Source organism: Oratosquilla oratoria, chromosome 10 (assembly GCF_046742065.1).
Source record: "Oratosquilla oratoria isolate Oo_2021 chromosome 10, ASM4674206v1, whole genome shotgun sequence".
In the NCBI taxonomy this organism is placed as follows: Eukaryota; Metazoa; Arthropoda; class Malacostraca; order Stomatopoda; family Squillidae; genus Oratosquilla; species Oratosquilla oratoria.
This window is the reverse complement of record NC_134786.1, coordinates 66399685-66424230: the sequence shown is the minus strand read 5'-3', so window position 1 is coordinate 66424230 and position 24546 is coordinate 66399685. Positions and strand designations below refer to the sequence as shown.

General features: G+C 39.0%; 2 protein-coding genes across 2 annotated transcripts; one reads left to right on the top strand and one right to left on the bottom strand.

The window, feature by feature from the left end:
• The first annotated feature begins 451 nt into the window (after positions 1-451).
• Positions 452-9929, top strand: LOC143029288 (uncharacterized). The gene is made up of 7 exons (XM_076192023.1): positions 452-546; positions 3976-4088; positions 4402-4465; positions 5233-5360; positions 6878-6982; positions 7213-7312; positions 7473-9929. Exons 2-7 carry the CDS (start codon positions 3976-3978, stop codon positions 8673-8675), a joined length of 1713 nt encoding a protein of 570 aa, XP_076048138.1. The 5' UTR covers positions 452-546; the 3' UTR covers positions 8676-9929.
• Positions 9930-11610: 1681 nt separating this feature from the next.
• LOC143029287 (uncharacterized) lies at positions 11611-22656 on the bottom strand. Its single transcript, XM_076192022.1, has 2 exons — positions 22522-22656; positions 11611-18607 (listed from the first exon to the last, which is right to left on the bottom strand). Exon 2 carries the CDS (start codon positions 18597-18599, stop codon positions 15261-15263), a length of 3339 nt encoding a protein of 1112 aa, XP_076048137.1. The 5' UTR covers positions 18600-18607; positions 22522-22656; the 3' UTR covers positions 11611-15260.
• Positions 22657-24546: the final 1890 nt, after the last annotated feature.

The following is a 24546-nucleotide window of genomic DNA, read 5'->3' as shown; positions in this document are numbered from 1 at the left end:
AGGGTTATTTATGTGAAGGAAATTGACCCACATAATTAACTGTACGAATCTCAACAAGACAAAATATTGTAGATTATTCTTCTCTAAAGACAATGTTTAAAAACAATACATTTACTACTGGCATAATTTTCTATCCTAAATATCTTTATCTATATGACACAGCAATTTGGTCTTCACGATAGAAAGCTAAGCTTAAAGATTATTTACTGGTTGTATTTGTGACAATATAATGCTAAAACTTACGTTATTAGCTACGTACCAAGAAACATATGATTATGAATGCTGTACGCTATGTTCATACTTCATGTTGCTCATCTACAGTTTTCAACTAAACAATTGTTTTATTCATAAAATCTAGAAAGAAAAATATCAAAATCTAATATATTTCTTTTATTAAATAGAAGAGTATAATTACTTAGGTATACTGTACATACAAACTTATATGTCTATAGTCTTTAATTGTACGTCTGGACAGCGAGTATATTCATGTTGACTACTGGCGGTTAACACAAGTTGTTTACATACTTTGAAATACTCAGGAAACTCGTAAGTTAAACGCACGTTTGTAAATGTTATAAGAAATGTCGACACATTTCACTGTGCAGTAAATGATACATATAGTGAGTATACATTTATGGATAAAATATATTTAATTCTAGGTTTATATTCCCTTCAACAGTTGGATGTGAAATTAAGTTTTAGCACTCCGTCTGTAATACTGCAACTAAATGGGTTGACCAATTGAAATAGTATCTCATTTCCGATTATCTTGTATTCTATTGCAAAAGTGGGAATGTGAATCCAACTGACTGGTGCATCCAACAAATACGTAACTGCTACAAATCCAAATGTAATGTTACCATAAACAAAGAAACATCCTTGCTACCAAACAGGTAGTTTTCGTCCAGGGTTCATGAAATTTAAGAGATTCTAACAAACGACACTAAAAGTATTAAATATAAATACTGGTTTACATAATGAATATAAATAGAGCATCACTAGGAAACCAATTCTTCCAGTAAAGCAACACATGAAAATGATTGGTACAGTCTCTTGCCTGACCCAATTGTTAGATAGAATATATCTAGAAGTTAGAAAATATGGTCGATGATGGGGATAATCATAGTGCAGATGATGTTTATCTTGATTGCTGAAAGGCATTTGATATTGTCCCCCACAGCAGACTTTTAGCTAAATTGGAAGCTCTAGGAGTGAGAGGAGAAATATAATATGTAGGTGGATACAGGGTTTTCTTGGAAATATTCAAATAGCTAAGGGTTTGTGGCAGGTATGAAGTGGCGTCCCACAGGCACAGGGTTCAGTACTGGGTTCAGTACTCTTCCTAGTATTCATAAATGACATGTTAGACAATGTCCAGTCAAATGGAAAATTTTGCTGATAATGCAAAAATTTATTATGGGATAAAAATGCCAGATGATATGACCCTACAAGATTTGAATGTATTGAAGGAATGGAGCTAGAAATGGTTGCTCCAGTTTAATGAATAGAGGTGTGCAGTTTTGCTTATTGGAGGCTGTGAATACTATTTGGAACAAATCATTGGTGGAAATACAAAAGGAAAAATATCTTGGAGTCATCATTACTAGTGATCTCAAGCCCTTGAGTTAGGTAGCTAAGGCAGCAGTAAAGGCCAATTCAATGCTGGGGCTTAAAAAAAAAAGACTGATATGGCTTGATGTGGATATGATAATGTCTTAAACATACACAAAATGATGATGTCCATATTATGGCAATGGTAAGGCCGTGTCTCAAGTATTGTCTACAAGCATGGTCCCCATATATGGGAAGTGACATAAAGAAGCTGGAACAGGTACAAAGAAGGGCTACTAAACTAGCCCTGGGAAATGAAAACCTGTTTATATGAGGAGAGAGTAGCTAGACTGAGACTCGCCACAATTGAAGAATAAAGAGCTCAAGGAAATATGATAGAAACTTTCAAAATTTTGAAAGGTATGGACAAAGTTGGGGCTAAAGAATATTTACAGTTGATTAAGAGACTGCCACCCAGAAACAAGAGGTTGTAGCCTTGAGCTAATGAAACTGCATCACTGAACAGTATAAAGGAATAAGTTTTTTAATTCAATGATAGTGAATACATGGAACAGCCCCACTGAATATGAGATTACAAGCACAAGTGCAAATATATTTAAAAATGTATGATCATTTTGAGACTGTAAGACAGTTGAGAAGAGGAACCCCTTATATCACTTTAAGCTTTTCAGTGAGTCAAATTCTCGCATGCAGCATTATCTGCCTGATGTACGATGATTCAATGGTACATCACAATATTCGCATTATAAAATATAAAATCACAGCTGTATTACTCATTCTCTTTCACTCTGAATATTAATAACCACAGAAAATATGATCAAGCCAGTTCACAGAATATAGGGGGTCACTCAGCTACAACCACAAAATAAATATAATTGAGACACTGGCACTGACATTCTCATATACTCACTGGTGCCTCATGATGCCTACATAGGCATCACTGTATGGAAGGGGTTAAGCTTTCTTGCCTCCTTTACTTTCACTGAGCTAAGGTAAGTCCTATTCTAAAGTCCTCACATATAAGTAAATCTCACCTAATGGAACACAAAAAGTCCCAGTAGGATTTTACTCAAATGTCTGTTACACTATACCCCCAGTACCTCAGTATGTCTATAAAAGAAAAGCACAATTAAATGACAAGTGTTACACAATAGATTGGTGTTAGACAATGGTCCAGCAGAGAAAGCACTCCAAACACAAACAAGAATTGCACCTGTATGATATTGTTTAGATCATTATGCTGGACTTAACAGTATTAATGCATTGGGCTCACAACCAACACACAATTGTCCCAGATGTGACTACCACAGAGTACCTGATACTTTACTTTCCTATACTCAGTCTTTGTAGACAGCAAAACAAAACCTCCTATTTGAGTGATTTATAGGCTGAATCAGTGGTAGTGGCCAGTCCTTGGGGTCCACAGGTGTAGTGTAGGATAGTGCTAGAACAACAGATTGATTTATTAACTAGTTCATGTACAGTATACCTTACTTTGGATATCTATTTTTTTTTGGGGGGGGGGAGGGGCAATTAGTGGGGGTCTTAAGTATCAGGTTTTTGTCATAATTCCTTAGTGAAAAAATTGATAAAGTTATTGGTGGGCTGTTATATGTACCAACACATTTTACATACATACATATACCAAGGCTTTTTCCCCCTTCCAAGGGAGGTAGCCAAAAAGGGAAAGGCATAAAAACACTCCCACCCATTTCATCCCTAAATACACTCCACACCCCTCCCACCCTCCCTCTCATCTGAGCACCTCCTGGATGACGGGTCATCCCTGCACCCTGCCCACCGCCCTGGGTCAGAAGCAGTGTCGCAAGACACAGCACATCCACAGCAAGGCCGCTTCATTTAATCGGCGACCCCCCCCTCTCCGTCCCCCCTTGCATATAAGGAGAGGACGGGGAGAAATCCCTTTGGGCTGCGTCAAAATTTACTCACACATACTACCCCACCCCCCACCCCCCGCCCATTCCTCCTCATGCAATCACAACATCATCCATATACAACCATTCTCCACTCACCTCTGTCTTCCGTCCTCTCCCTTCCTTCCTCAACAGACATTCCCCTCTTCCCCAAAGCCCCCTTCACCCCATCCATCCACCTCATCCTAGGACGTCCCCTCATGTTCACTCCCTCCACATCTGCCTTCCATACCTCTTTTACTAGTCTTTCTTCACTCATTCTTTCCATGTGTCCAAACCATCCTAATATTCTTTCATCAACCCTATCTCCCAAATCCTTTTTCACCCCTGTTCTCCTTCTCACCTCCTCATTTCTCACTCTATCCAGCCTAGTATCCCCCACCATACTTCTCAGACACCTCATCTCAAACACATTCAAACTCCTTCTCTCCTTCTCACATTTTACAAATCTTTAATGTTTACCTGTCAGATGATGGAGAAGTCTAAGCCCAGAGTGCCTTTCCTTGTCCGTTTCTTGGAATTTGGAAGAACACTGGATCAAGAAATTTCAAAGCTGAAGGATGATTTTAGTGTACCCCCAAGGTAAGAAAATTGGTTGAATTTTTTCTTTTACTTTATTCTATAGATTTTAGCTTGCATCTCGTGTAGCTATGTGGCTGATAAATGCATTTCTGTAGCATGAAATCTTGGGAAAAATTATCCTAGTACGCAAACACGTTTTCACATTTTTTGCTTTTGAAAGATTATTTTTTCCATGAGATTTATGCTGAAAACAAAATTGCTGCAGATAAATAACAATGATACTATTTACTTTAACAACATGTGTTGGCCTACAAAGTTTTTAATCCAGTTTCTTTTCTTTGTATTGTGCCACAATGTCATATATTATTTGCAGGCAACGTCCACAGAATTATGACCGAGGCATCAAGGAGCTTGAAAATGAAACCAAAGCATTGAAGGTAAGCTCCTGGCACCATAGGTCTTAGTGCAACTGCACCATGTTACACTTCTATTGGCACTATACTTGTAGCAGCTTGTACATAAACCAAGATGAAGTTGGAGTTGAGGATGTGAGATGTGTTTTTGGCTGTCTTTAAGATGAGGAAGAATTTTTTATTTAGGATTGGTCACCATTATGTTAACATATTAGAAAAGTACATAGTATGTATGAATGATATTTTGATGCAGCCTGAAGGGATTTCTCCCTGCCTTCTCTTTTTTTTGTATGAGGGGATGGAGAGAGGGATGGAAAAAAACCCTTGGTGTATGTATGTACATACATATACCAAGGGTTTTTTCCCCATTACAAGGAAGGTAGCCAAAGTCAAAGGCATAAATCCACTCCCACCCATTTCATCCCCACATACTCCACTCTCATTCACCACCCCTCCCTCCCTCTTTCCTTGGCTCCTCATGGATGACGGATCATACCTGCATCTTGTCCACTGCCCTAGGTTAGAAGCAATGCAGCAAGACTCAGCATGTCCACAGCAAGGCCAGTTTATTTAATTGGTAACCTCCCCTCTCTATCCCCTCATGCAGAAAAAGAGAAGATGGGGAGAAATCCCTTTGGGCTGCATCAAAATATCATTCACACATACTCCCTCACCCCTGTCCCCCACTAACTCCCTTTAAAGTCCCAGAAGTATTGATGGCATACAAATATGCAATTACACCCCAAGTATGGCATGTATATAGCTGTATAAACACTCCTCTTCTCCTATAGGAAGAGATGACTCAGGTACAGACTCAGCTGAAAGAAGTATCAACATTTGCCTCCTTCATTGAAACAACAAAGGAGATGGTTGATCAGCAAGCAGAAGACCTGAAGAAGATGGAAACTTATCTACAGAAGTAAGTGTATGGTAAATGAATAGAAACTTAGAGGGGTATGGTAAAAAGGGTAGTTGAAAGGCATGCCCACCACTGACATATATTCAATACATGTACATACACCAAAAGGACCCCTTCCCCTTGTAAAGGAGTGGCTGAATCAAAGTATTCACCCATCCCATGCCCATTCAAAAACCCATTCTTTGTACTTCCCACCATAAGATGGCAACACACTTGGCATTTCTCATTAGCATGCTACTTGATTTTACTACATCAGTTGAGTAGAAATGACTTTGGTTGTGATCTTTCATTTTTCAAATTTCCAAATGTCAAATTACTCTTGCATCGTATAGCGAGAAGCTGATTGATGAATTAAGAGAAGTTAAACCTATACAAATATTGGACACCTTGCTGAAATGCTCTGACAGAAGTCTAGAATATTGTAACTGAAGTCATCTCTGATCAAATGAAGTACATACATACTGTATACCAAGGCTTTTTCCCCCTTACCAGGGAGGTAACCAAAAAGGACAAGGCATAAAATCATTCCCCCCCATTCCATCCCCGAAAACACTCCACACCCCTCCACCCTCCCTCCCATCTTAGCACCTCCTAGGTAACGGGTCATCCCTGCACCCTGTCCACTGCCCTGGGTCAGAAGCAGTGTCGCAGGACACAGCACATCCACAGCAAGGCCGCTTCATTAAATCGGCGACCCCACCTGAAGTAGCAAAAGGAAATAGCATGCTAGCCTAGTGTGCTGCCACCTTTAGCTCCTCATGGATGATGGATTATCCCATCTCCTGCCACACTATTTGGGTTAGGGCAATGCAGCAAGACACTGCACGTCCACAACAGGGCATAACAGCCAAAGCTGGATTACCACCCTTCCACCAGAGAAATATACAGAACACATAAGAATTTTTTTTTTATATTTTTCTTGAGTACAAATGCACTTTATCATACCTAGGCTATCTTCAGTTTTACTCAATAGGATGTCATGGCACAAAAGTGACTACATTCATGCAATTCTTACTATAAATTAACCATATTTATTATTTCATTGCTAATGAAGCGGCCTTGCTGTGGATGTGCTGTGTCTTGCGACACTGCTTCTGACCCAGGGCAGTGGGCAAGATGCAGGGATGACCCGTCATCCAGGAGGTGCCAAGATAAGAGGGTGGAGGGGAGTGGAGTATGTTGGGGATGGAATGGGTGGGAGTGGTTTTTATGCCTTTGTTTTTTGGCTACCTCCCTTGTAAGGGGGAAAGAGCCTTTGGTATGTGTATTTGTATATATTATTTCATTATCTACTTTTGTGAGCTGTGGATTAATTTTAAAACTGATTGGATTAGTCAATTTTCATAATCATAATGGTAGCATCACTGCATGCATATCAGTGCTGTAATGTGATTGTGCCTTGTGCATTTGTTGACTGAATATATTGATCATATTTCCAATTTCTTGCCCTAATCAGTCATATTTTAAACAGATTGCATAGATAACACTGAAGCTAATAATTTTACTGATAAATGTAGGTATGGCTACAAACCCATGCAAGTGGAGAAACAATCAGAGGAAGTGAAGAAACAATCAGAGGAACAAGATACTAGTACAGATGCTGCAGTGGAAACTGAAGAGAGGTATGTGCTAAAGTGTGCAAACATGGTTTATGGGATGAAGAAGATGTGAGGATACAGACGGAAAGGCAGGGAATGGTACAAAGTAGACCTGAGGAAACATACAAGAGATGCAAAAGAGGAAGTAATGCATGTGGTGTGGGAGATCAAGAGGAAAGTAAATGTAAGGTGGGGTAGGTGCTTGAGGAAGACCTTAGAAAAGAATATAGACTAATGTATGTATTTCTGTACAGCAAACCACCCACTCCACTTTGGAAAAAAGCCTCACCTGTGCTTAGTGACATCACACGTGACATTCTGATGGGGAAAGGGCTTCCTGTATACAAGTCCCAGGTAAGATATTGAAGGAGTCAGTTTGTGGGCAAGGTTGAGTAATTCTTTAGTCTCAGTTTCGACAATTTGACTATGGCTGCGTTGTATAGTTGATTCCATAATTACTTGACTTTCATGGCACATTGCTAATCCTTTTTATTAAACTGCTCATACCATATAGATAAATCCTGGAGGCACACCATTTGAGATTACTGCAAAGAGGCACCAGTTAGCAGAGAATATGAACAAAATGCAGGAATTTGCCACTCCCAGTCTCGCTGACGATAGTTCATCGACAGGACAGTCAAGTTTATATGAAATAAAAGACTCAGAATCCAGCCTTTGCATCACTCCAGAAGTTGTTTGTCAGAGAGGGCCTAAGTCTAGGCCATATCTTCAGGCCAGAACAATCACATATACAGAATCTGACACCCAGGTTCAAGATTCTACAGATTCTACATCTGAGGTTACTGCCAATATGTATACAGGTAAAGAAAACTCAAATCCATTCTCTTCTCAGACTCCAGAAGAACCAATTCTGACAGCTGCGAGGGATATGGGGAGGCTCCGCATTGGACGTGACCATGAAAACACTCCTGAAGGGCCTGTATTGAAATATCAGAGTGATGTAGGTAAGGAAAAGAATACAATTGAAGCTAGTAAAACACCAGAGGAACCTGCATTAGTATCAGCAGTGGCTCAGAGTGTGGTAAAATCCCATATTGCACAGATGTCCAAGAACACACCTGAAGAACCTGTATTGGGTTATCACAGAAGTGTGACACAGTGTCATGTAGATCACGAAAGCAACAGAACCCCAGAGGAGCCAATTCTTTCTCAATCAGGCAGCAGGGTAATAGAAAATGTAACTCCAGAAGAACCTGTCATGTCCTCTCAATATGTGAGATCTGTAGATCCTACAAGACTGGCTCAAAACCAGATACCTGATGAAATTAATGGATCTGAAAAGAAGAATGTAATTGAACGCCCAGAGTCCCCTGAACTAAGTGATGTTACATTAAACATATTATCTTTGACCAATTCTTACAACAACAAACCATCCTCAGTCCCATGTAGAGATCTGTATAATATTAAAACAAAAAGACTACAAAAAGAAGTCTCCCAAGACAGGTCATGCACAGAACAAAATGAAAACTTGCCAGTAGCACATGAGAATGAAGTTCAAAGCATTGGGGTAGATTGTCATACAGAAGAACCTTTGCCTTATTCAGACCAGTGTAATGGGGATAAAAACAGAACCTTGGGCAGAAGTAAATGGGCAGGCTCTCACATTAGTACTTTAAGTGAATTACCACAATCTCCACAGCTCTCAGATATTACTATGAGCATTCTTCAGGGTTCTCATAAGACCTGGAAATCATGAATAGTGAGAGGAATGTCTGCTGAGAAAGGAAGTGAGAGGTCAAAAGATTGTTATAAATGAAGTAACTAAATGGGCGAGAAAATGGCACACTTGATAGGGATTTCTACTTGTTTACTCTGTATATTTCTCGAGTGGATGAGGGGATGTGCCATGTGATAGTGAAGTGGTTGGGGGTAAACCAGTTTTGGTTGCCAGGCTCTGCTGTGAAGGTGCTGTGTCTTGCTGTTTCGCCTCTGCCCTAAGCAAGTGTGGTCAGGGACAGGGATGCACTCTATTCCCCTGGGACATTCATCTCCCTTAGGCATATATTAGATAATCTCACTAGCCAGTCTATCTATATACCAAGGGCTTTTTTCCCCTTCCAAAGGAGGTAGCTAAGTCAAAAAGCAAGTACACACTCCTCCACCCTTTCTTACCTCCTCATGGATGATGCGTCATTCCTGTATCCTGCCCACTGCCCTGGGTCAGAAGCAATGCATCAAGACACAACACATCCACAGCAAGGCCATTTCACTTAATCAGTGACCCCTCCCCCATCCGTCCCTTCATCCAGAAAAAGAGTAGACGGAGAAATCCCTTTGGGCTGCATCAAAATATCATTCACACACTCCCTCACACCACCAATCCCCCACCCACTCCCTTCCATGCATCACAGCATCATCCATACACAGCCATTCTCCATGCACCCCTACCTTCTCTTCATTCCTTGATAGACATTCCCCGCTTTCCCAGTGCCCCTTTACCCCATGCATCCATCTCATCCTCGGTCATCCCCTACACATCTGCCTTCCACACCTGTTACTAATCTTTCCCCTTACCGCCACATCTGTCTATCTGTGCCTTTTACTTTTTCTTCTCTACTTGACTCTCCTCCCATTCCTCTCTTAAATTCCTTCCAAAACATGTTTTTATTGTCATGCTTCTCCCTCTATTTTACATCTCTCCTTTTAGCTTTCTTTATATTTTGTTATGCTTTTCTTCCTTCTTTATACCTCTCATAGGTTTCTCTCGTCCTACTCTGCAACCAGTCCCTGAATGCTTGCTACTTCTCTTCTACTACTGTCTTCACTTTATCATCCCACCACTCGCTACCCATCCCCCTTGTTCCACATACCTTGTCACTCCTTCCTTGAAACGCCCATTCCTCTTCTCAGTTCTTCACCATCTCCCACACTTTCAGCTTCTGGTCCTTTTACTTCTCATTAAAACAATTACTCTTAGCACCTCTCTACATTTTGCCCTTTTCCTTTTACCTTCTACCAAAAAATTATCCGATATTCCCTCCACTCTCTTCTCTAAGATGGAGATCCAGAACTCTTCCTACTCATTTCCTGGATACTACATAATCCATTAAGTGGCAACCCCCATCTCTGTCCCCTCATTTTGTTCTTACCATTGTTTTATTACTTGGACCAAGGTTATTGATACATTTTTTTTAAAAATATATAATTTTATTAACTAAGAATTGGCATAAAGTTGACAAAATGTATTGTCAGTAACTGAATTGTAACGAGTGAGAATAGGGATATTTATTACTGAGGAACACAATTTTTGTATCCACTAAAGTGCATCTTTCATCTGTGTACCAGAATATAACCAAGATGCATAGTGGCATTACTGTTTGGGATAACTATGCCTGTAGGGATGTTTTAGGTTTCTTATACTGTACACATTTCTTATTTTACACCACTAGAACTTGTCATTTCTGCATGGGATATATATTTATTCCATTAATCAATCTGTTGCCCTAATTCTTTCTTGCAAGAGACTTGTGGCTCCTCAGGAAATAGATTGTGGGCACCAACTCTGTCCATGTTACTTGGTCAAAAGTTTTTGTGATGCTGCCTGGAAAATGTCAAGCTGTACCTTTAAACTCTTAAAAGTACAGCACCACTTTAGGGGAACTGGTTGCCCTAGCAACTCTTAGAGCAACTTACAAGTCCCCTCCTTCAAGTGGAGGTGCAGTACCTGAATATGTACATTGATACCTTCTCTATTCCTATTCTTTGGTTGGCAAATATCTTCGCTGAATATGTTGTACAGCAGGAAACTAATGTTCCATATGTTTTTTAAGTTGCCTAACTCAATAAATATATTAAACTTATTCATGTCTATTCCTTGCAACCTCATATCTTGTGCTTGCTTTAAAAATTGAATATATATATACATACTAAAAGCCATGTCAAGACATGCACCCACTACATACATGTTAGTGCCCATTTGAATCAGCTCCTGTCTCAGCACCTTGTAGATGAAGAGTCAATGCTCTGGTCAAAGGTAATGCATCCTGACCTACAGGACTCAACAGCAGGAGCTGGTTTATCCCAACTGTTTCATTACAGGGTGAATATTCCCTCTCCCCTCGTAATTTTATAGAGAAGACAAGAAGAAAAGTCCTTCAGGCCATCATCCTTTCAGCCATTCATAATCTTGCATTCTCTCTACCCTGCTCTACAGACATTCCTCATGCATCCAAGGCCCCCATCCATTCACCTCATTCTTGGTCTTCTAAAGTTCCCTCCATTTTTCATATTTTTCTTTAATCATTCTTAATTCACAAAATAGATAAGGACATCTCTTTAGGCAGCATCACCACTTCAATCCTTAACAATCTCTCAATTTCTTACCTCTATCCTTGCTCAACTGACATTCCATGTGCATCTAAAGCCCCCTTCTCGTCATCTATCCATCTCATTCTCAATCTTCCTCTAAGTTCACTACACACACAACTTTCAGTACTCAGCTAGGCTTTCCTCATTCATTCACCCTATATGACCGAACTGCTTCAGTACTGAGCTAGTTTCTGAGTGCTCCCTTTCCATCCCTGTTCTGTGCCTCACTCCTACATTTCTCATTATTGTAACACCTATTTATCAATTACTAGACAAAAATATAAAGACTATATACAGCAGACTACACTGGCTAATAATCACAAATGCCACAGCCATATGCTTATTTCATAACATTCACTTTATATATATATTATATATATATATGTATATATATACATATATATGCATATATATATATATATACATATATATACTGTATATCAACATTTTTGCACTTTTTACAAAACTAAATCATAAATCAGTTTTGTTTAATTAAGCTAAGCATAAATGTGTCCACGAAAAGTTTCAAGAGTGTAAGTATATCAGTTTGTGGTTGTGTAAATGGATGACAATTCAAGAACCAATGTTCTGATGGTACAATTTTTAAGTATTCTATCACATTACACAACTTACAAATACATTCAAAATATGTGACAACCAAAAGTATCTTTTACAAGTTCATTTGTCTAATTTAACCCACACAAAATTAAAAATTAGTTTTAAGTAAATCTAGAATAATTGTATATATTATTTTACCGAGATCATGGATATTTCTTTATAACCACGTATCCCCATGATTGCAAAACGTCAAGGTAACTGTCATATGGATTAGACTGTAGACCATAACAAGAGAAACCACAACAGACCCTAGTATATTTTGGGACTACTGTGGACACCTAAATATTAATCTCTAATTAGAGATTATAATCAATCTAACTTGGTTGCCAAAATTCACCCACACAACCCCATGTTTACTGGTATGTCAAAAGTATCCTGTTGTGTATTATGTCTTAATGGTTTAACTATCAATTATTAAATAATGTCATATGCCTTGAAAGTTAAATAAGATTGAAGCTTGCCAATACATATCTTCCTTTTGTGTAAGCATGTGGTGGGGACTGGGTGAAGAAAAGGTACGTATGTACAGTATTAATTTCAGGTCACTAAGCTTCCAGTATTGCACCACCCGCGCACCCTGTCATTTACATCTCTCAATTCTTTTCACATCAAGTGGTACTTATCCTTTTATCTTATGATACACTACTTTATTCATGCGTCATACCCCTACAAAATGAGTTAACATTATTTTGATTGACATAGCAAGTAGTTTTCATCTTTATATCATGGTTATTGCCATTGTTTTTATCTTTATAATGCTCATTCAATAAGATGGTTAAATGAAATCTTATCCTAATGCCAGGTACTGAAGACCATGCAGCACTAAGTATAAAAGTGTAATAGCAAGAGCTGTGGATGTGCTGTCTTGCTGAATTCCTTCTGACCCAGGGCAGTGGGTGAGATGCAGGTATGACCAGTCATCCAGGAGGAGCCAAGAAAAGAGGGAGGGAAGGGTGGTGAATGGGAATGGAGTATGTGGGGATGAAATGGGTGGGAGTGGTTTCATGCCTTTGACTTTGGCTACCTCTCTTGTAAGGGGGAAAAAACCCTTGGTATATGGTAGAAATTGTTAGGTTGTGGAGGGATGTAAAATGTTTGATTAAACCCTTGTTATACCAAACCTCATTACACTGAATATTGGCTACATCGACCCTAGTGATACCTACCATTTATCTGATATAACAAATATAGTTGGTATCTGTGATGCTAGGTTCAGTATGGATGGCAGGAAAGTTTAAATATGTATATCCTTATAGTACATACTTTTGGCCATAATGACCAAACCTTAACACCAATTAGTTCGATATATCGAGGGTTTACCACATGTGTTTGGATACTGAGGTTGGCATACCACTGCCATCCAGTAATATTCTCTAGGTCAAGCATGATTCTTTTTTTGTCTCAACTGTAATCAGTTCAGTACCATCAGGATGAGTTCTACATGTTACATCTGTGCCTACCAGTTTGTGTAGGTAAAGATGAAACTGAAAGTTAGCAAGAAAGACACTGACTGGGATAATAATTTTTTTTGTTCATTTTTGTGGGCTGAAGATGAAGATTTTGTACGGGGAGGGAGTTGCAGGTTTGGGGTAAGAGGAAGAAATGAATCAAGCTCTTGGGGAAGTGGAAGGAAGTAGCCAGTATGGTGCTAAATCAAGATAGAGCGATTTTGTGTCATTCATAGTGTCAGAATACAAAGATAAGAAGTAAGCCTGTTAGTCTTGGAACTATCCTGTGGTTATCAGCAAGATGTACAAGAAATTCTTGATTGTCTTGACTGCAAAAGGGGTGACCCTACTGAGGGTAGTTTCCCGATCAGGGAGAAACGAGAAAGGTTATTTTTAGGGCTCCTTTTCTGGTCTCTTCCCACATGAAGAGCTGCTCCTTCATGTGGGTAGCTGCTACTCTGTTGCTGCCTCAATCTCAGTATGGAGTGATGTTTTGTCCCACAGTGCCTGTGGGTCGTTTGTGACTGGTAGCTACCAAGGATTACCTTCCTCTGCCTGTTATCACTAGTGCTCATTACAGGACTTGAAAGAGGATTTGAGGAATTGTGGGGATGGTATAGGAAAATGAAGGTAGGTGGTAGTGAAGTGGGATAGTTAAATAGTAGAGACTAGTCAGCAATCTTTATGAGAATGCTCTGTGACTGGGTTGTATGGTATGTCAAGTCTTTTAAGTACTGATGGCATAAAACTTGAGCAGTCAATACCTCTCTTGATGTGGCCCCCTCAATAAAATAGTTAATGGCAACCTGTCACATCATCCTTTGGGCAGTCCTCACCTTGGGGAACTTTAGGCCTAAAGTGTCCTCTTCAATCAAACAGACATGATCTGTCTTCACCCCAACATTCTGGGGCATGTCTGGGTGGATACATGGAAGGTTTTCGTGTATATGCAGTGCCTGTGGTAGGAAGATGATAGATTGGCTTTGTATGTTGTGTGTGCATTGTTTAAATACAGCATGCTGCAAGCCTTACTACCAGCACCTATCTTTGTGTCCACCTTAGGGGTGTGAATTCAGGTCATTTATGTGTGAAGTGAGAGTGCTACCCGAGTCCTGTGTCATTTCATGACATTTTGTTTTAATGTATCTAATTTTTGGCTGCTACAAGGCTATTCTAATCAATTGAGGGAATCCTTTCACAGCCAAAGTTAAGCCCTATTTCAGCTAACCCTTTTAATGTTATTCAAGTCTTATTCTGGCTGCTGCTAGGGAATTTTCACTAAGTCAAAGAATATCTTCAGGGTCAGTTTTGAGGAGAATCTGATAACCCGTGAACACCTCTATGCCACGTCTTTGTAAAGCACAAAAGATATACCTACAGTTCATTGAGCAACTTTTGAATGTGTCTGCAGGTCTACTATCATGGAAAATTAAAACATAATAAAATATAATAAAATCTCAACAATATATCATGTGCTGAAAATAGGTTAATTAGTCACACATATAGAAATGATCTGTTACAAAAAATTACTATGTACACAGACTTCAATTTTACAATAAAATCAATAACAAACTTTGGCATGGCAAGGTATAATTATATGAGCCATAAATACCTTAACCAAATTGCTGCAATCTTTAATCATACTGCAAAAAACTGGAATGTGAAACAATAGAACAATTGCTCTTCTTGTAAGCTGCAGAATGTTTCTTTCAAAACACTTTCTTGCATATAAGTTTGAAATGCTTAAACTTCAGAAACCTAAATCCAATAGCTTAAGTACCTGCTAGATGACAACTGCACGTTAAAGACCAAGATACACATGGGTACATAATTTCTTGTCAAAGCATAAATCAAATCAAATACTTCAAGATCACACGATCATTTCATTAGTCAAAAATGCCTCTAAACTACTGGTACGGACCCTGATAAGATGGGTACGCCAGGAGATAGGCTGCTGCAGTTATGGTGTCCGTTGTGAGGTTGATGGGGGAGTCTGGGGATGAAGAAGGGGTGAACTGTGAGGGGGGACCGAGGGAAAGTGGTGGCGGAAGCTGATGGTGACTGGCAGAGAAGGCTAAGGCAGAGGACGAAGGCACCATGCTGCCTACACCTCCTCCCCCCATCCCTGCCCCTCCCCAGCCACTTGCACCATATGAAGGGATGTTATGGGAAGCTGCGCTAGACACAACTGTGCCTGTCAGGTTACCGAGAGGAAGATTAAGCTTGGTGGACTGCAAGACTGATGGCAAATCAAAATCTTCCTCTTCCAAGTCCTTGCTGTGTGCCTTGACCAAGTGCGTTCTCAAGTTGCAGCTCCGAGTGAAACCTTTAGAACAAATGTCACAGAAGAAGCGTTTGTCGTGTTCCGAACTGTCTCCTCGTTTTGGAAGGTCGAGAATCTTTCCGTGAACTTTTCTCATATGGCGACGCAAACAATCCTTGGTTGTGAATGATTTGCTGCAATCCTCACATACAAATTTCCTATCCTCTATCTTGTCTTTGGCTACAAGAAGCTGTTTCTCATGCCATTTGAGGTGTCCTTCCAATCTCTCCTTTGTGGGTAGGAACTTGCTGCATACATGACACTGTTCTTTGGTTGTATGCAATTTTTCATGTTTAGTTAAAACATCTTTGCGCACAAACCTTGCTGGACAAATAGAACACTTATGTGCTGCTTTGTCCTTGTGAACTTTGAGATGGGATGTAAGTTTATCTTTGCGAGAGAACTTTTTATCACACATATCACATTTGTATGTTTGATTGCTGTGCACTTCAGCATGTCTTTTCAACACATCTTTACGTGTAAACAACTTGCCGCAAACATCACACTTTAATTTCTTATTCTGGTGAATGTTTTCAATGTGTTTTTCAAGTTGGTCACGTCTAATAAAGGCCTTTTCACACAAATCGCACTTAAAAGATTTATCATTATTATGCAATTTGATATGGTACTCAAGGTTGAACTGTGAGGAACACATGTATCCACATATATCACACTTACACTTTTTCCCAGAGTGTACCCGCTGGTGCGCCTCTAGATAGTCCTTCCTCTTGAAAGTCTTTGGACATCCAGAACAGCTAAAGGGCTTCTCCTGTGAGTGGTTCGTCATGTGTCGTCTCAGTTTGTCTTCCCGGCTGTAGCTTGTCCCACACAATCTACATGTAAACCTCCTAGTGGTTACATGGGTATGCAGATGTTGCAAGTAGTGCTTTCCTTTGGAAAATTTCTTTGAACAAAACGTACATGGGAACATGTCTTCCTCTGCCGTCCCATGTTTATCTTTCATGTGCGTTTTGTATTTTCTTATGTTTTTGCCAAATTCTTTTTGACAAAACCGGCAGATTGCATCAATACCTTTGGAGAGCATAACAGCTGCCAAACGTGATGTTTGATCTGGTTCCTTGGGTCTTTGGTTTTCTGGTATCTTCTTTGGAAAAGGCACCAAAGATTCTGAATTACCGTGGTTTTCCTGAACTTTTGTGAGTTTTTCCATGTCTCTCTTGGGTAGTTTGAACTGTCCATCAGGTACATCAAGTTCCTCTTCTGGGAGGTTTTGCCTAATCCAGTCGTCAAAGGCAGCATCAGGCCGATTGAAGTGTCGCTGGTCAGAACTTGACTGGAAAGCTTTCACATCCTCCATAGAAAGAACTTCTTCCTTCACCATCGTAACAACCTCTTCTTTCATCTGAATAACACTTGGCTTCTTCTGAGCTCTGCTCTTTCGCTTCCTGGCTCCCGTCTCTGCTCTTCGTGGAGGATCTGGCAGTTTCTGGACCGAGTCTGAGAGAGATGTGCGAGGGATGGAGTCGAGGGACGTGATACTCGAGACTTTTGCTTCACTGATACTATCTTGAGTTGTGGACACCTGGTCAGTGTTACTGAAAGCTAAGTGCTGCATCAGGTGTCTCTGGTGGGTGGGGGTTGAGCTGCTGCATTCATATGTTGGCTGCATGGAGGTTGATCCATTGCTGCACATAGAGCTGCGGGGATTCACCATGGAATATGATGGTAAAGCACAAGAATTTTTGTTAGTGAGGTCCTTAGCTCTGTGTGTGGACAGAGATTGTGATACAGAGGGTGCTGGAAGACAATTGGCTGTAGAACCAACCAACATGCCTGTTGGACAGGCATTACCACTGGTTGTGCACGATGAGACACTTGAGGATGTCAGGGACAAGTCACTGGTGGAGAGTGGCATTCCTGGTATTTGTATGGGATTGAAGGTGGTGGTGAGACAGTGCTGTTGATGTGATGACATGGGTACTCCTAGGTTGGCTGCTGATCCCACAGCGGTGGCAGATGTTTGTGGATATTGGATGTTAGCTGTAGCAGCTCCCATGCCAAGGGCATCAGTACCACTACCTAGGTTGCCAGTAAGTGCCAAGTCCCTTGAGTTGGCAAGGTCCTGTGGGAGGCTTGGGGCTGAATGGGTCATTACATTAGGTGCTATACCTCCATTCCCTCCTAGATCAGAACTCTCAGGAGGATCTAAGACTTGGTCAGGCATTATGTAGTTGTCAATCTCCATTTGGACGTAACCATCATTAACCTGGAAGGAGCCATTAAGAAAATGCTTATGGCAAAAGATTTGAGATGCTTTACCCACTTTCTCTCCACACAGCCAACACTCAGTGACATTGAGAGAGTAGTTCGTATGCAGGTTTACATGACGAAGCTGCAACACAAGTTTACCCTCATAGCATGACACTCTGCCATATACATCAGTGGGTTCCATGGGGGATTTATGAGTTTCCATGACAGACTCCCCCGATGCTCCTGACACTTGAGGTACATCGGCACTGGTCGCAGGCCCAAAGAGAGTAGAATCTAATCCTTTGTGCCCAGTGTCTGGCCCTGAAGCAAGTTCTGCCCCAAGATCGTGACACGTCAATTTAGCCAGGATGTTCTGTGCTGCATCACTGTCACTTTTGGGTAACGAGTTGGTCAGGTCTGTCATCTGAGAAATGTCTCCTGGGTGCAAGTCATCAATTCGCTGAAGAATAGATGAGATACTGCTGGAAATCTGTTGCATGTCTCCGTAAGTGTTACTGACGGCACTACCAGAAGTACCTCCAGGAGGGCCAAGAGCAGCTGTACCTAGGGGTCCTGTGCCCAGGCCACTCGTGGCCCCTTTCCGAGCACTTGGGGATTCTAAAGTGAGGTCCATGTCAAAGTTCATGGGCCACAAGTCAGTGCCCAGTGTTGGGGTGTCAAATCCTCGACAACCAGCGCTACCATCACCCATGGCTGAAACTGAAAGGGACAAATTAACCCATGGACTTCAGTGTACTGTATGTGAAAATTCTTCTCTTATATCCTGAAAAGCTTAGAGGATTAAGGTGACCCTTTCAATGAGTTTTAGAATAATAATAATAATTGTTGCCTAGAGTTTCACTGAGTGTAAAACTTGCAGCCCCACAGCAGCTGGCAATGGTCCTTGAGGCCTTACACAGGTCACTGTAATAAAGTGTTGGACTGTATGTATTGTATGGATGTGTGACTGTTTCTATATCTTGACTTGACACACATTTTCAGTGGCAGAAATTAATAATAAAAAGTTGCTATACACTAGTTACAACTTAGAGGTGAGTGAATTTCAAGATATGTTTGTTTTTGTTTGTTGCTGAAAACGAAGTAACGGAAGTCTAGTCTAACCTAACCTATCCTCCTAGCATCCCTAGAGGTCATCAAACTAGACTAGACCAATTTATTAGACTTCCGTTAGTTCATCTTCCACAAGAAACAAAAACAAACAAGACATCTTGAAGCTCGTCAATGTCCGTGTTGTAGTTAGAATATCGCTTTTAGCAAGTGTTTTTTATTCTATTCATTTCCACCACGAAAAACAGATATTATGTTGATGTATTTTAATTTACAAAATTAATATCTACTTTTTCATTGATATATCACTTTGGTGTGCACTTCTGGAGAAATACATTTTATTTTCCTGTGAGACAGACTTCAAAGCAAAACGGTCAAGACAAGAAATCCATTACAAGATATTGACAGTGCTATTTTTACTGTATAACAATGTTAGAATATATCACTATTTTCACCCTACTATAATTATGCAACATGTCACATCTTAGGTAATACCACTTCCCAATTGTGACTAGACATCACCTTCCTTTTCTAGAAATGTTTGGGTGAGTTAGAATAAGATTTCATGGATAAATTTTAGCCATAAGTATACACAATATTGTCATCACTTTGGTGATGATATTAGAAGAATGATACTAGATACTAGCATCGCACTCGCATTGCACTCATGGACCTCTACTCAAGAGGGGTGAAATCATAACATCATTAAATTTTGTTGGGGTTAGGCTTTTCTTATCTGGAAACTAATGTATGAAGTAACCTTGCTGACCCTCAAAGGAACAAGTCTACTCAGTGAGGGCCAGATGTCCCCAAAGGGGCGTGTCTGAGTCTTTATGTTATTGGTCAGCATATTGTATACAGAAATGAACTTAGCCAATCATAGATGCTGAGCATGACTAGGTCCACCCTCAAGGAGCTTTTACCTCTTTCAGAAGTTTTGTTTTAACCTAAAAAGCAAAGAGAAGCCAGTCTAAGTCTAAATCTGAGTTTAGAGTTCTCTAAGTCAGTCTGAGTCTGGTGGGCAAGTTGTGCCTATCAGTCTAAGTTAAGATGGCAGCCCCAAACCACCATACATAACGTTGGTATCTAAAAATCTAAGTCCAATCTCCTACACCCCATACAATAACACTACTAAAATTCGTAAAGTGCCAATTACAGCAAAAACATAAATAAAAATCTATATAATTTTAGTTGTGCACACATACACAATATAGCATTAGAAAATTAAATATTAATTGTGTAAATTATAAAACATGAACATAATGTGATTTTCTTGGCAGAAATACATACATACATATACCAAAGGCTCCTTTCCCTCTTACACATGATGTAGCCAAAAGACAAAGACACAGAAATCACTCCCACCCATTTCATCCCCTACACACACCATAAATAAATCACAAAAAACCTTGCTACAAGCAAATCTACTAACAAGCAAAGCCACTAGGATACAGTCCAGATGCCATGTTGTTATCTGTCCAGTCCAGTCACTGTCAATTAGATGATGGCTTTCACATTGTGTACCAGGTGACATTAATAAGCACTGTTACAAAGACAATAGGGTTTCCTTGGACTTTTTGAGAGAACACAGGGTTCTTCCGTCATCTGTTAATTGTCTGAGGTACAATAATAATCAGGCTGTCAGCATCCATGACGATGATGATGACGACCCATACGATCTTTAGAATTTGAGGTACTGAATTACTAAATATAGGTTAGGTTACATAGGTTAGTTACATTAGGTTAGAATAGATTAATTTATCATCCTTTCATTTCTTTGACCTCAGCATCTATCAAAACAAACATGGCATATTGTTCAACCGCTACAACTTCTTTTGTTAATAAATCAGTTTTAGCAACTTTTTGTTATTGATTTCTGCCAAGAAAATCACATATTACTTTTCCATTACTATATCGCATAGGTGTGCATTTCTAAAAATTTACCTAAAAATCATAAAAGGAGAGACGTTCTGATTCAATACCACCTTTCTTGAGATAAGCTAAAAGTTCATGACTTTACTTACAGCAAGCTACCACACCAACTTAGAACATAAAAAGGGAAGTGCGACAGATCTAGCAGCATCCAAGTAATGAAAAACGGCTTCCAGTAATTAACCCCTTCCATACGGTGCCGCACACGTAGGCGTCATGAGGAGCAAGTGGATTCGCGACACTGCCATATCGGCGTCTTGATTATATTTATTGTAGTCGCCCCTGTGTTTTTACATTCTCCCAAATGCGCCCTGAATCCCATTCTCTGTGGTTTTCAAAATTCGCGGGTGAAAGAGAGAACGATCTATATAAGCGGTGACTATATTTTATGATGCGAATATTATTACGTTACGTCATACGGCTGGCATTGGCTGCTGCCCGCGAGATTTAAGTCCCGTACTGAAGTGGTTAAAAAAGCTTACAGTTAATGACATATGGTAAATATTTATATTTTAACAAATAATTTAGAATTAAGTTGTTCAATTTTTCTACTTTTTGTATTATACAGAAGAAGCGTCATTTAGTTGATGCTTAATTGACTTGTTGTAATTGTAAAAATTTAAATATTTGATTATATGTTCACATAAAATTTGGTTGTTGGATTTACAGCACCCTAAAAAGAAATTATGATTTATTATTAGGAACCAAATTGTAAACAAACATAAATGTACTGCGACATAATCAGTGTATATTGTAAATATTTACAGGTAAAAATACACTAGTGGGCAAAATTATGCAAACCCAAAAATCTCTTACAATTTGCTTTGTTTTTTATACACAGTAGTCTTTTTTTTTTTTTTCTGGATGCTACTTCCTTTCACTGGATGCTGTTTTTATTAATATGAAAGCTAATGGACATTGTTTACAATAATAAGTTTAATAATTAGTTCATTTGGCATTGAATCAATATACATGAAGTGCAGATAATGCAAAGAACACATAGTTCAAAATAACAATTACAAATGCCGAGGATAACACAAAAAAGCATCCTTAGTAGGTCCCACACAAAATTGGATATAATGTAACCTAACTTACCCTGAACCCAACATAATCAGCAAAAATAGTAACTGGCCTATCTTCCACCAAAACATGGTCATTTCAATGATTTGGAATACATACCATAAGCCAATGAATGTACTACTAGTCACCAGTCAAGAGTGAAAATTGTCACTTTAATATAATATATACTTTCTTAATTGTAACATAGTTTTCAGTGTAATCTCAGTATGTTCATTCTTATTTCTTGTGCTACTTATCCCTACTCTACAGTTTTAATGGATTATTACACAAATATTATATATTGACTTATTGTGTAATTAGCAAAGATGGATCTGATTAATATCAAATATTAAGAATTAATATCATATTAAGAATTACAAAGCAGATGATTAATTTTGCACATGATTACACATATTCATAATAATCATAAGACGGTCATAACAACAGCAAGTACAAGAATTATACAAAATACGCAAAACATTTGTGTAAATAAATAACCATAAATACTAAGATATTGTTAAGATATCCACAAATATTGGTTAATCTTCCTTCAAAAGAACTTTTATAATCATTACCTCAGATGATATGACAGAGAGTCAAGGCCGTATTTAATTTTAATTACTCATCAAGGAACTTCCCTCCAATATTTTCCCTCTCTTAGCCCAACTCAACAATTTGGCTTGTCGTCGACATGTAAACAACTGAGGATAGTGGATGGCGATTGTGTTTTCTTGAGGGGTTACATATTAATCCGTAGTGAATATGATGCTTTTAAAACATTGAACAAAATAGTTCAAATCTTTTAAATAAAAAATCATAAATATCTTCTGAAATATTCCACGATTAAGTCAATAAATTATAATAAAAATGAGGTAGGAGGAGCTTCTCGTCAGACATTTTCTTCTCGCTAACAAAGAACAAAGCACCGTTGCGCATGTATGTTCCGTGCTCATGATATTTAACAAAATATGGCATATTATTTGTAGGAGTTGCACTAATATTTCTTACAATTTCAAAACACTGTTACATTACGCAACTCTTTAGGAAGGCATATTTTATATAATTACTTCAGCTTTAATTTCTTCCGCTGTTGTTTCTACAGTTCTTGTGTTTTTTCTTTCTTATCCCATATAAGATCCTTGATTGTTATTATCATTATATCATACAGAAGAAGAGTAAGATATACCATTTAATAATCTACCTTTGGAAATTCTCTACTGAGTGGGAATGTTGTAAGTCACGACATTTTATTTTACGTCGCGCGACAGGGAGTACCGGAGTTCAATGACATTCCCATCACTGCGTCGACAGACATGGAGTAAAAATAGAGAAAAATAAAATACATCAGGAAATTAAGTAATAACTCTCTCGCAATTTTTCTTTAATATTTCTAATCATTTAATAACCTCAACTCTCATTGCTGACTATCACAACACAGAGCACATTCGTTAGTTTGAAAAATAAACACGAAGAAAGGATAATCGCCATATTTGCAGATACAACAGTTGTTTACGTACGACACGCGTTTCGATGTTTTACCTCAAGCATAGTCGCTCTGAGAATTGTCTTTATATGGGTTAACAAGGACATATTAAAGAAAAGATATATTAGATATTGAATTTTTTGAGGTAAGATTTGTGTCTTATATTGACATCAGAATACAACGGCGTGATGGAGCAATTGCGCTTTCACACTTAGAACGATTTTTTTTATGTATGGTATATAACAATTTTCCATGCATAAATATATCATGTACATTAATGCATACATACTGTACATACATACATACATACATACATTATTACATACATGCATATATACAAACATGTATACATACATTCATACATATATATGTATATACATATATATATAGTTTATATATATATACAGTATATATATATATATATATATATATATACACATATATATGTATATATATATATACACACACAAACAGGATGGGTCAGGTTCCATTGTGACCCTGTTCAAAGGTATACTAATGGAGGGGTGGGAGGTATTTGCAGGATCGAGTAATTCGCGGGTTAGGGGTATTTGCGGGTTCGGGGGGAATATTCGCAGGTTCGGGGGTATATTCCCGGGTTTCAGGGTATTCACGGGTAGCGGGGTAGTTCTGGGTTGGAGGGTATTCGCGGATTGGGGGGTATTCACGGCTTGGGGGTATTCGCAGGTTGGGGGTTATTTGTTGGTTGGAAGGGGTCGAGTTGCAATACCCTCCAACAAACAAACTTCCGTAAACAATCAGAATCGAATTCCATATGGTATATACCAATCGCACGGTTATGACAGCAACATTATTACACAGTGATCGTGAAACAGAGACACTATCATGAATAATTAGCACTATGGAGGACGCGTGTTAGGGCAATTACGTCACATTGTTTAGCACACCACTGGCATTAACACGCAAACCACCATGACTGTGGTAGAAAATTACCGTAATTATGCTTAGCGACCCACTGTCTCCTCTATTTTCAACTCCCTGTAATTAGCTATTCAACCTTGGATTCAACTTCCCTAAGAACACTTTATTTTGTTCAGTTTTCTATTTCATTTCTCTCAGTACGTTACATATATATATA

Coding starts and splice junctions, on each gene's coding strand:
- LOC143029287 (XM_076192022.1), bottom strand. CDS start 18,599: ATGGGTGATGGTAGCGCTGGTTGTCGAGGATTTGACACCCCAACACTG.
- LOC143029288 (XM_076192023.1), top strand. CDS start 3,976: ATGATGGAGAAGTCTAAGCCCAGAGTGCCTTTCCTTGTCCGTTTCTTG. Junction 4,466..5,232: donor ATGAAACCAAAGCATTGAAG/GTAAGCTCCTGG, acceptor CTTCTCCTATAG/GAAGAGATGACTCAGGTACA. Junction 6,983..7,212: donor GCAGTGGAAACTGAAGAGAG/GTATGTGCTAAA, acceptor ATTTCTGTACAG/CAAACCACCCACTCCACTTT.